We start from the raw sequence: 12,627 nt of genomic DNA, 5'->3' as shown, positions 1-12,627 counted from the left end.
AGCAGATCATGCAGAGGGTGAACACTGTCCCTTAAGTAGTCAGGGTTTGGACATGCCAACAGAGACTATTGTGAAATTGGGCTTTGAAGATGCTCCCTAGTTGTGTGAAGCCTGTTGAGAGACATCCTTAGCATACCTGTAGGGCATCCGTCACTTGGGTAGTCAGTTAAAAAACAACAACCGCTAGTGTAGGACCTCTTTATCCAAGGGGTGGATGGCAACCGTAACAACTGGAAGAGTACACAGCCCAGCTCCCATTGAGTAATGTGGTCTCCTAAGCAAACCTTCTCTCCCTCAGCACAGCAATTACTAACACTTTATCCTACAAAGGGTAATGGCAATACATAATCACACTTCTGACACTATAGGCAAGGATCCAGCAATCTGCCTGCACCTCATTGATGGTAAAATATGACTGTAAAACAAACTATGCACCCCCTGCAAATTCCAATAAAATCTCAGTTTTCATTTTACCAAAGAACATGCTTCTAGCCCACACAGCTGAAGTAGGTGGCGGGGGGCACCTTGGAGGAATGTGGCCAGAGTTACATACTTTAAAAAAACCAAAGAATCGTGGCAGGTTTTCTAGCATATACAAGAGCAGCACACATTCACTCAGGGCTTGCATCATAAGCTTCAATTCCTGTTCCCCTAATTTCACCAAGCTTTCTTTTTTTCCTCCTTGCAATTCCTAGCCTCCCCACCAAAAAAAGAGTGGGAGAGATTCTGCAGAATTGCTAAATTTGGAAACTTGATCAAGACATGAGAATTTTAAGCAGAGCATACAGATACAGAGCTCTGTACATGCAAGGTGTTGTTTTTTTCTAAAAAAAAAAACTTCAGAAGCAAGAAAGTTAGAATACTGGAATTTGTGTACGTTATGGAAGAGAAGCAAATGGGGGGGTTCTTATTTTGCAAAAATTATTCTGTTACTTCCAGTCACAGGGAAGGGAAGGGCTCTGTGAAGGAGAAATCCAGTTCTGGAAATTCAATAAGCATTTTCTTGCTCATTTTGAAACCTTCGCAGACATGCAGTCAAATACTATGCATGTTTGCTCAGAAGTAAGTTATCACTGTCTCCAATGGGGCTTACATCAAATGAAGTGTGCATAAAACGGCAGCCTTAAGTATTAACAAGAAAGCTGAGATTCTCCAGGTGCTTATTTTGCATTCAGTGCGGTGCAATCAGAGAGTTGTAGAATACACTGCAAAAAAGGTAGGAGCCAGACAAAGTTAGTTGAACTTGCGTCTCCCCTGAGATCAATGGAATTTAAGTCATGATTAACCTGTACCATTGATTTCAATGGGCACAAAGTCCAATGAACTTTGTCTGGATCCAAGTCCCCCCCCCTCCAGTTACAGAAACTGGATTTAAAATGAATGGAACTGGAGACCCCTTTCTCCAAGAATCAAGGTCCCAGCCCTCTGCCTTCCCCCAGATCCTTCATGTGATGGCTCGGGCACCAACACAGAAGAGTCCTAAGGCCATCCCACCAAGCACCTGCCTCAGCAGCAAATTTCACTAGGCTCGGATAACAGCTGAACTTCCTCCACACTTGCCTTTCTACAAGAAAAATGGAGGACACGAATAAGCTCAGCAGGATGCAGGTAGCCTATAAAAATGATCTGGGATGCAGATTGAGTTTGTACTGAAATGAATGGTCCTGAGTATGAACACCTCCGTGGGACTTGTTAACTTGGTCCCTAAGAGCTATAATTAAAGAGACATATTCAAGATGCCAGGGAAGAGTTTTTCTGCTTCTCTGAAATTCAACAAAGATGAATCGGGGAATGCCACAGGGCAGAGATGGCTGAACTACCACGTCCAATTTCAGTGGCTTAAATGTTAATAGGGCACATCTTTTTAAAAAATGTATGAAGTTCTGCAGGAATCCATTCACAACTCACAGAGATCCCAAGTGACAAGAAGTGCCTTATAATATAAGTGGGCCAACATACTAATCATTGGAGCTGCATCCAGATGACTAGAGAGGAGCACTACTCCAGAGAGGGTCTAAGCAGAGGACATTTCTTTCCCAAGTTAGACAATAACTGAAAGTAAGAAGGAGCAGCCCATGCTAGAACATGCGGGCCAGAACTGGTCGGATTCCCAAGGATAACCTTTCCCCTGCAAAACCCAAGCTGCTGGGACCCCGTCTAGGACAGAAGTAGGGCTGGATAATGTGCGACCAACAATGAAACTGGACAGGCTGAGGCATGTGCAGAGGAGATAGAAAAACAACAACACACAAACGAAAAGACGCAACTGCAAAAATCCAGCTTTGACTGAGCGAGGCCTGAGAGGTGAGTGCACCCAGCATTTGCCAGCAGCAGCAGCATTGGAAAGAAAAGGAGAGAGACAGAGAGAGAAAAAGGAAAGAAAAGAAACAGCCATGAGTGTTATGAATGCACACAATACACAAATGTTGGCTCCACTCCCACAACCCCATGATGAGTTTTTCCCACCCGGATCCTACAAAAAGCAGCACATCAAATTTCCAGCACTCTGGGTTTTTAAAAAGCTGATGTGAGACAAAAACTACAAGTAGCTACATTGCAGAAGAACCCAAACTCTGGTGCAGGCAACATAGACGATCTAGAATGCAAAGCTCCCTCTGGGCAACTTCATGCTGAGATTCTGCCTCAAATCCTGACTTACATCCTGGTGTTACTACACTGCAATCGGAGTCAAGCCATTAGACAAGAGTGTGGCCCACCCCCTCTTCCCTCTCATAGACTCAGCAGGTCAATTACCAGGGTGTGCAGCTTCTCCTCCAAATCCTGATTGGTTCTCTGTGAGGCTGTGTAACTGTTCTGCAACCTATAGACAGACACAAGATCATTCAGGTTACTGACACCAGACACCCTGCAATTCAGAAGTTAGGTGAGGTGGAGATATTTCAAGAAGCCGTGTGCCATGGCTCCAAGCCATAGTTTCACACCTTCCAGTCCATAGATGAGCAGTTGACCTTTCCTTGTAGCTTGCTTACAAGAAGTTTAAGTTGAGGGAGGAACGTTATGTTCATGGATAGAAGAGATGGAAGAAAAAACAAGCCTGACCAACTTGCAGAGGACCAAAACTGGTCTTGGTCTCAGCCTTGGAGAAAGGATGCTAAAGGAATCAGAAGATTCAAAGAAGACTCCTAAACCTAGTTTTATCTAATGGGAGAGAAAGCTTTGCCAACAAGTGTCAATCCCATTGCCCTTTCTGCATTTCCCATCTTCTTTTCTATCTATGAAGACCTTTACAATAATTACTGCATCCATCTTCATAATGAACTTGCCCCCATTATCCTTATTTCTAAGCTGAGGACAGTCAACTTGTCTATGCACTCAAGAAATCAGGAGCTGAACATGGTATGAACCTAAGTCTCAGGTCCAGTTCCATCTAGTAAACCTCCAAGGTTGCTGGGGACAGGGGAAGAATCCTCCAAACTTCCATCTATAGGTCATCACTTCAATGCCTCAACAAATGCTAGTAGTTTTGCTCACTGGAACAAAATGATGCAGCTAAAACAGATAACATGGGGGAGGATTAATGAACGCATCTTCTGACAATTGTGCCTGCCTTCCCTCTACCCTACCAGGATTAAATGCAGCATCCTTCCCTTGAGGCAGGGTGAAGCAAAATCCCTTTGCCATACACAGCTGCTTTTAGTTTTTAGCAAAGATGAGGCAAGGCCTAATCTTCTTCATCATACCTGTTTCACCTCTCAGATTGTGCCATGTGGCAGTCATAAAGATATTAACATATCAGTCCCAGGGAACACTAAGCCAGCAAGTCATAGCATGAAAAATGCTGACGGACGAATTTTGGCTTTTAAAATAATGTTTCCACCCCACTCATGGCCCCCATCCCAAGGACCCACTTAACACTAAACCATTTCCTGTGCACAGAATGATTCATACGACTGTCAGCGGGGAGGGAGGGGACAAAATATATTGTGCAACGACACATTTATTGCTTCCCCCAAAAATCTGCAAATAGCAATCCCAAGTATAGGACATACATCTCAGATTGTTAGGAAGCAATGTGTCCTTCTATCCAGCTGGTTCCCTTCTCTTCCAGCACCCCAGAGCTTCTTAAAGCTGACATACCTACGGAACTTGTCCTTGAATTTTTCTAGCTCCTCACGATTCTGGCCCAGCTCCATCTCCAGATAGTCTTGCCCAGACTCCAACTCCCTTTCCATTGCCTCCATTTTGTTGGTGACATAAGCCAGACGCCGACGCAGCTCCTCATTCTCATGCTGCAACAACCTAATGCAAACAAAGCAACAACATCCTGAATAAAAACTACAAGTGCTGCAGTCTTCCATACAGTCGTACCTAGGCAGTCGAACACCTTGGCTCACGAACAAATCGGCTGCCAAACGATTGAAACCTGGAAGTGAGTGTTCCGGTTTTCAAACATTCTTTTGGAACCCAAGCATCTGACAGGGCTTCTGTGGCTTCTGATTGGCTGCAGGAGCTTCCTGCAGCCAATCAGAAGCTGCGCTTTGGTTTCTGAATGTTTTGGAAGTTGAACGGACTTCCGGAACAGATTCCATTCCATGGTACGACTGTACAACACTTACAGCCTCACTTTTGAAAGAGGGCTGCAGCAAGACGCACTCCGACAGTTCTGCCAACCCCTTCCCTTCTCTGTTCAGGTGCAAAGCGGCACACAGGACATGAAAAGACATCTGGAGAAAATGACTGTGTTGTGAAAAAATCTCGGGATGGGTTTACAGATCTTCCCTGCCCCCAGCAACCATTCACCACAAGAGAGGAAATAAAGCCCAGGTTTCCAACATAATAATAATTTAAAAACTCCATTTGCAAACCTCCATTTCACAGTGCTGAGGCATGCTCAGCACTAGACCCAGTACAACTTCAAATGCATGAATGAGCAAAAAAACCAGTTTATTCACTCTTCAGTTTTCATGTTCAACAAGGAATCACAGTACATTTTACTACAGAAAAAAGGTTTTCAGGTATCCCCCTAAGCCAGACATAGGCAACCTTCGGCCCTCCAGATATTTTGGCCTACAACTCCCATGATCCTTAGCTAACAGGACCAGTGGTCAGGGATGAATGGAACTGTAGTCCAAAACATCTGGAGGGACGAAGGTTGCCTGTGCCTGCCCTAAGCTCTACTGGATTCCTGCAAGTGCCTTAGAGTCCCAGGAGGAGAACTCTGGAGGCATATCTGCACACCAGGAAGAAGACGATCAGCAGAGACTGGGAAAGATGGGTAATAAGGTGCATTCTGGTGGTCAGGAATAGCAAGGGTATTCTAGTGAAGCCTTTTCTGGATCTTGCGCCACTAAATTCTGTTTATGAGTAGCAAGCCGCTTTGAGCAGAGGCCTGAGCACATAAGGGAATCTGCTGTAGATAAGAAAAGGTCATGTCAGTTGATCATATTGCCACCAGAGCAGAGACAGAGAGCCTTATTCTCAGTAGCCGGCCACTCATCCATGCCAGCAGCGTCTCAGTTTACAGTATCTGTACTAAACACAGTAGCCAGATGGGGCTGTGCAGTTTAGGTGTCCTCCACTGGAAGATGAGACTCACTCAATAATTTACGTGCTGCCATGAAACATCTAGCAAGGATGCAGGGAGGCGGGTCAGTCGACATCGGCCCATCTCCACCCTCACAGAGGAAAAGTGACCCAGTTTCCAAGCAAGTGAGTGGAATCAGTCTATGGAGGAAGATACAGCCTATGTTTGCATAATGGCTCACTGGCACAGAAGTCTTCTGCTGCCCTATCCATACATCTGCTTGCATGCACAGTCTCCCAACAGTTCTGCTACTATTGTATTGGGTTTGTTCTTCACTGATTTAAAAGCAATCCAAAAAATTGCTGCCTCCTTGCAGATATTTTTACACATCCGACTTTCATAGTGAGAGACTGCACAAAGGACATATCCCAAGCACAGCAGATCACATTCAAACAATAGAGCTTAAAACGTGTTTTCAAGAAATTAAAATAGATGCCTGCTATTGGAATGAATAATTGCCTATCCACTCTTCCTGCTGGAACAGCAAGTTGAAAACCTAATGTAAAGTTTGGACCCTTTGTTTGTGCTTGTACAGCTGGGTCTCCACCTACACTAGCTTTGGCATCTATGCCTGAGGCAGCCATATCAGTTTCAGGACCGTCCTTTCAGCCACTGCACCATCAAGGTTGTGAGATAACGCTTCCTGATGAGCACAGGGCAGAGAACCTCTGACCTGCAAATTATCACCATCATCAAATTTATTACTAGGGCGGGTTACAAAAATTTGAAATTCAGTACAGTGGTACCTCAGGTTAAGTACTTAATTCGTTCTGGAGGTCCGTACTTAACCTGAAACTGTTCTTAACCTGAAGCACCACTTTAGCTAATGGGGCCTCCTGCTGCTGCCGCACCGCCAGAGCACGATTTCTGTTCTCATCCTGAAGCAAAGTTCTTAACCTGAAGCACTATTTCTGGGTTAGCGGAGTCTGTAACCTGAAGTGTATGTAACCTGAAGCGTATGTAACCTGAGGTACCACTGCACAGTATTAAAAACCAATAAAACCAAATTTCAGTCACAATAATAGGGTGGGTCCTGAGTATCTCAGGTGCCAAAGGCCAGGGTAAACCTGACCTGCCAGGTGACAGCTTCTGGTCCTGAAACCAAACCCACCTTCTCCACGCTTGACATAATGTGTGATAACAGGTAGGGCAGGTAGAAACATGGCTGCAGAATGCAGGTTTAAATTTTAGCTGATATGCATTTAATCTCACTTGGGCAGTATCTCCCCCACCCCAAGGGCCAGCTTTGAGAGGTGGGCGGGACCACCCCCTATCAATCACCTGGTGTCACTATGACACCAGATGATTGGCAGGTAGGTGGTCCCACCCACCTACCAAGCTTGGCCCATCAGGGTGGGGGAAGATGAAGATCTGGTCCATCCAACCCTGTAGAGCCTTAAAGGGAGGGAAAGCCAAAGTTCGGAGAATGAGCATAAATGTAGTAGCCTGGAAAATAAAGATTTGCATAACGAAAGTGACGAGGATACTTACCTCATCCTTTCTGCATCCGTCAAGGGCTCCTGTGCAAAAAAGGAAACAGAAGCAAGAATCTCACTGAAAAATATGGGCAAGTTTTCAGAGTGGCAAACTGAAGCATACAAGTGCCAGATGGATATAACCCACAGCACCCTCTAATTCTCATACAAAGAGCTCTGGTCCAACCACACCCAGATGGGATTAATTTTATTTATTTATTACTTATTGAATTTATATACCACCCTATACCCAGAGGTCTCAGGGCAGTTAAGATTCAATCCTGCACAAGCCTAAATTATCTCAATCACTGGACAGCTTTAAATTGATAGCATTACAGTGTACAAACCGGAGACCTGCTCTGTGGTGAATATGATCCTTCGTTAATGAACAGACCGAGGGAGATACTCCCAGCCACTTTTTTTGTTCTCTTTTACTGCCCATGAGCACCCACACTGCATTCAGGATACCCACTGGCCAGCAAATACTGCATACTGTCCTGTACTCTATATTGCTCAGGCCATCATACACATAGGTAAAGCACCACACAAATGAGACCGCTACCAACAATCTTAAAACAATCCCAAATGTATAGGAAGACACTTCAAGTTACATGCCATTGTTTTATTTTTAATTATTTATTACATTTCCTGGCCCCCCCACCACCACCAGCTATTCCTCCAAGGAGCTCAGGGGAGCATGCAGGGCCTCTCCCCACCCCCCAATTTATCCTCAGAAAAAGGCCTTTTGAGGTAGGTTAGGCCTAGAGAGTGCTAGCAGTCGAAGGTCATTCTGTGAGCTTCGTGCCTCTGTAGGAATTTGAACTCCGGTCTTCCCAGACCTAATCAAACACTACACCATACAGACTTAATATCCCTGAACAATTCTGACACATACTGCTGAGTTCAGATTTTGGGGAGGACCCTTGGACAAGACACCCTCAGCAAACCTCAACTGCTTGCTTCCATTCTTTTTATTTTTGTTGCTACCACCTGCTTATCTACCAGTTTGTCCTGGTCTCTGCTACTTTTTGCTTGCTCACTGCGTCTCTGGGTCCAGGGGGCTTTCAATGATGGGCCCCTTGCCAGGGCAAAGGGCCTTGGCAGGTGCCCAATCATGCCAGCCTACGACAGTGGTCCTGAATGTACTGACTCTAGCAATATTTGCCCTATACACAGTGGGGCAACTGGCAATCTCCCAGCATGCAATGCCTGATATAAGAGGACAGGAGAGAGATCTGGGCAAAGACAAAACGCCTTTTCATTAGGGTACACTCAGCTTAAGGACCTCTTTCCGTGATGGATGGAAGTGAATGGCAGTTTTTCTCAAGAACTGTGACTCATACAAAGGTGCCTGAGGAATTTACTGGGCAGTTTTGCAAAACAGGTAAGCTGCCACAAACACATATACTGGCACTCGACAGGTAAGCATCTCCAAAGAAGCGTATCCAGGGCAACCTGGATGCCAAAAGGAAGGAAGAAAAATCAATGGGCTACTCAGAAAGCATGACGTATTCAGTATTCAAACATGTGGGCTCAGTTTCCGATTTTAAGGATCAACACAAGCGGGGAATGAGCTAATAAGAAACATGTTGGGTGGATAATATTTGGGGATAAAACCCCTTTGGTCAAACCTCACAGAGACTTAAGGAGATCTGCTCTAAGTTAAGACAGACAAAACTTGGCAGACAAACATCTGTCCCTCACTCCCTCTTCACTAAGCACCTACCTTGTTTAGCGCTAAGCTGAAGGAAGGGGAGGCTCTGGGTGAGGCACTGCCCTCCTCCTGGCTCCAACGTGAGGGAGGGGAGAAGGACCCTTTTCCCGAGTAGCTCGGCTCCAGCACTGGCCTCGGGCTAGTTCTGCAACCCAGGGGCTGTAGCCACACGAGCCGCGGTGGGTATTCACTCTGGTCTTGCCCTTCATCCCTCCCTCCCTCCTGACCCAGCGTCTTCCACGGAGGCAGATGCTGCTGCTCAGAAGACACCCTTGCCAAGCCCAGCTCTGCCAGGTGCTGCAGCTGATACTGACACAGATCCACCACCCGCTTCTCCATGGAGAGGAACTTCTCCTTGCTTTCCGCCCTCACCAAGACGGGCTTCCTCCTTAGCCTGGAAACCCTCTCCATCTCCTCTGGCAGCTTCTTACGGCAAGGTACCACATCGAGACCCTCGCGCCTCCGCTCTGCTTTCCTCCTAGTGAGCCGAGGGCTTTTCTCAGCGGTCCGCCTGGTGCCTTCAGGCTGGCTCTCCTTCTGCCCTTCTGGTGTGGAGCACCTGGGAGAAGTGGGGGAGTCCTGGCTCCCTTCTCCTGCTCTGCCCTCCCCCAAGGAGTGCAAGTGGACAGGGCTCAGCACCCGGTGGGTGATCTCATCCAGAAACTTGGAGAACTGAAGCTTCTCCTCCGTGATCTTCTCCTTCCGCCTGACAGAGTCGGAGCAGCTCCCGCTGTTGTGCTCAGAGCCGCGCTTGTCCTGCCTGCTCAGGCACAGCTGAGGGTCGCTGTACTTCCGTGAGCGGCGGCCACGGGCCAGGGTCTCCACCGAGCGAGATTTGCGCAGGCTCTCAGGCCGCACTTCCAGCATGTCTGTCTGCTTCAAGATGCTCTTGAGGGGCAGGTGGGTCGATGGGACATGGAACTTCCTAGGTGCTAAGATCTCAGCAGGCTCTTTGAACATGAGGGAACGCTCCAGGCTTCTACTCTTGAAGGAGCAAGTCGGCCTCCGGCCTTCGTCCCCAGAAACCACTACCGTCTCTACGCTTCGACTCATGAACTTACTGAGCTGCCCGCGGCTAGGGTGCCGACAGTGCCTCACACCCCGCCTTCCCGTTTTCCCACTGTGAAGCAGCACAGGCGACAGAGTCCGGCTCTTCAGGTTCAGCTCTGCTCGGCACCCTGCTAGCTCCTTGTCGCTGCTCGACTCCAGAGACCAGGAAGAAAAGTTAACGTTGCAAACCTCATACCCATCCACCTGCTGTTTGGGCTGGCCTGCCTTGGGGTAACTAAACCCCTTCGGCTGACGAAGTGGGACCAGGCCCTTAGCTGCCCGGCTTTCAGTTACCTGACTCTGCTCCGCCAAAATCACACCATCTTGGTCGTCGCGCAGGATGGGCAGCTCGTGCCGGATCTCGCGGTGCTGCGGAGGAGCCTTGCGGTAAGGCTTCTTGGAAGGTGCAGTGCTCGTCATTGTCCCCTCGCTTGACTTGCACAATAGGTCACCTGCCGAGAGCAGAAATTGCAGAGGAGAGAGAGAGTCACATATGCCCCATTCAGCCCAGATACGTTCCCACAAGGCAGTCAGATATCCTGTGTCCCACAGCAGCCAAACATCCAGAGAACCGAGGAAAGAGGCAGGCCAGAGCCTTGGAAAGCAGCTGTAGTAAAAAAGGAGGGAAGAAGAAAAAGCACAGCTGTGTCCTCCCAGCCAGCAAGAGCAGAGGATTGGCTCATCCTCTCTCTCTCTGTGTTATGCACATACACACACTAACATACAGTGTGTGTCCAGATTATATATAGCAAACGAGAACAGGCCTCAGAGCAGCATATTGATTGGGCTCTTTAGGAAAGGCCGTTTCCGATATGGAAACTGAAAACCTTGCAGGCGGGAATGACAGGCCAGGCAGGAGCTATTGATCTTGTGCTGTCGCTGCCAAGAGGGACTACATGGGAGAGAACGGCAGGCATTAAGCATGCTGACAGGCTGGAGGAATTATGTGCTTGTATTAGTTAAAGCCAAATTACTCCCAAGTGTGTCAGGGATAAAACGGCAGAGAGAGGCACTTTCGCTGCCACTCTCTCTAAGGGCAAAGCTTGGAGGCACTTCTAGGACAGAAGGAACCCTGCTGAAAGCTGCTGAGCTATGCTGCTGCATCAGGGCTTAACAACACAGGCCTACATTCTGTAAAAGCTATGAGCCATGAACAGCACCTACCTGTGTCAGGTTCCAGGACAGCATTCGCCAGAGGCAGCAGGCAATTTATAATGGGGATTGGGGGGGGGGGGATCAGGACTGATGCAAATGTTCCTGAAAGCACAGACAAGTGGCCTCTGCCTTCTGCTGTGTAGGTAAAAAATTAGCCAAAGGCAGTGATCATGCTGCTGCCGGCCAAGACTATAAACTTGTCAACAAATGCAAGTCAAGTGTCCAAAAGCCTTCCAGAAATCAGGCAGCCAGGCTTGATGGAAGCTCAGCCATGAAATCCTTCTATGATATACAAGGGAGCTGGAATCAAACTGCCTTCCTCGGGCCTTTCAGTCCTCACAACCCCTGCAAAGTTCACAAACATTTCCCGAGGTAGCTAAAAGGATACAGGGAATGTTGCTCTGTGAAATCTCATCAACTATAAGGCCCTTAACAGATGATACTCCTCTACAGACAAGGACTGCATGCAGAACTTGCCTGTGCTGGATTCGGCACAGCTCTTGGCTTGCTTCCGTTTCTAAGTACTACGCTAGAATGATGTAACAGCATCAAGTACTTCTACTACTGACATATATCAAGGGCAAACAGCAGGCTTGGCACTGCAGGAAAGTGACAAGAAGCACATGCTCACAACAAAGGTCAGTCAGGGCAGAAAAGGTGAGGCCTGCTAAAGGAGCAGGAAGCACAGACATGGCCAGAGTATGATATTTCAGGGAATGCTTTGCTGAAGGCACCTTCATTTCAAGCAAGCGGTTTCTTGTCCATTTCCTCCTCCACAAGGAATGCATTTCCTTCAGCCAATGTGCAATAAAAAACCCCAACATCATAGGTTTTGCAGCCCTCAAGAGTCAGCCTCTTGTAATGCCTGCTTAGAGCAGAGCAAGAGGTAAATGAAGACAAAGAAACAAACACAGGTTCTCTGTGGCATTTTGCTCTGTAGAGCCACTGGGTTTTTATCAAGTCAATAACAATTTGGGTAAAGAAGGCACAGTACCTTTGTACTTAAACTGCCTGGAACTGTCCCATTACTCCCATGGTTCCCTCCAGCATTCCATTACACACAAGTCAAAACATATCTGTACAGCTGGAGGTAAACGCAGGGCAGCTACAATACCAATGACAATGTTTTGCAGGCACCACGTCTTCCAGACAGCAGCAGTCAAAGCCTCTAGTAACCGGATGACTCATGGGTGAAAGTGCGTGCCTTTTGCTACCTCCTCCCCAGTATTGAACCCGCTGAATTAAAACATGCTACCCTGTTAATCAAAGAAGGTTGTAAAAGCTATCCATTAATTAAATCATAACAGCAAGCACAAAAATGAGCAAAGATAACAGGTTGCAAATTTAACATGTCCTAGTATATTCTTGAAAACCAGTTTAAACAGAAATGACTTACGGTTTTCTAAAAACAACAAGGCTGGCCATTTAAGAGACCTCTTATACATTCTATAATCTGGGGTCAGTCTTCAGAAGGACTTCCTCAGCGCTCTATATTTCTCATTGTAGGAAGAATCATAGCTCAGTAGTAGCTATGGTTTTGAATGCAAAAGGCCCCAGGCTGAATCATCTCCAGGTAAAAGGACCAGAGAGCAGATGACACGAGTGAGACTCCCTGGGGAGCCTCAACAAATAGGCTAAACTGGACTAGATGGGTAAGTAGTGACCAGATATATGACAACTTCTTATGT

At 47.1% G+C, this 12,627-nt stretch overlaps 1 protein-coding gene across 2 annotated transcripts in view; it reads right to left on the bottom strand.

The window, feature by feature from the left end:
- Window positions 1-12,627, bottom strand: part of TJAP1 (tight junction associated protein 1) — a 44,987-nt gene that overhangs the window by 7,879 nt on the left and 24,481 nt on the right. For both annotated transcript variants that reach the window (XM_053382849.1, XM_053382848.1), the window contains exons 4-7: window positions 10,079-10,236; window positions 7,037-7,065; window positions 4,099-4,260; window positions 2,755-2,821 (exon numbers count right to left, since the gene is read on the bottom strand). In XM_053382849.1, the coding sequence (XP_053238824.1) occupies window positions 2,755-2,821; window positions 4,099-4,260; window positions 7,037-7,065; window positions 10,079-10,204 (384 nt within the window). In that variant the 5' untranslated portion in view covers window positions 10,205-10,236. The remainder of the gene's footprint in view (window positions 1-2,754; window positions 2,822-4,098; window positions 4,261-7,036; window positions 7,066-10,078; window positions 10,237-12,627) is intronic.

This window comes from Podarcis raffonei, chromosome 3 (assembly GCF_027172205.1).
Source record: "Podarcis raffonei isolate rPodRaf1 chromosome 3, rPodRaf1.pri, whole genome shotgun sequence".
Lineage (NCBI taxonomy): Eukaryota > Metazoa > Chordata > Lepidosauria > Squamata > Lacertidae > Podarcis > Podarcis raffonei.
This window is presented reverse-complemented; position numbering and strand designations above follow the sequence as displayed.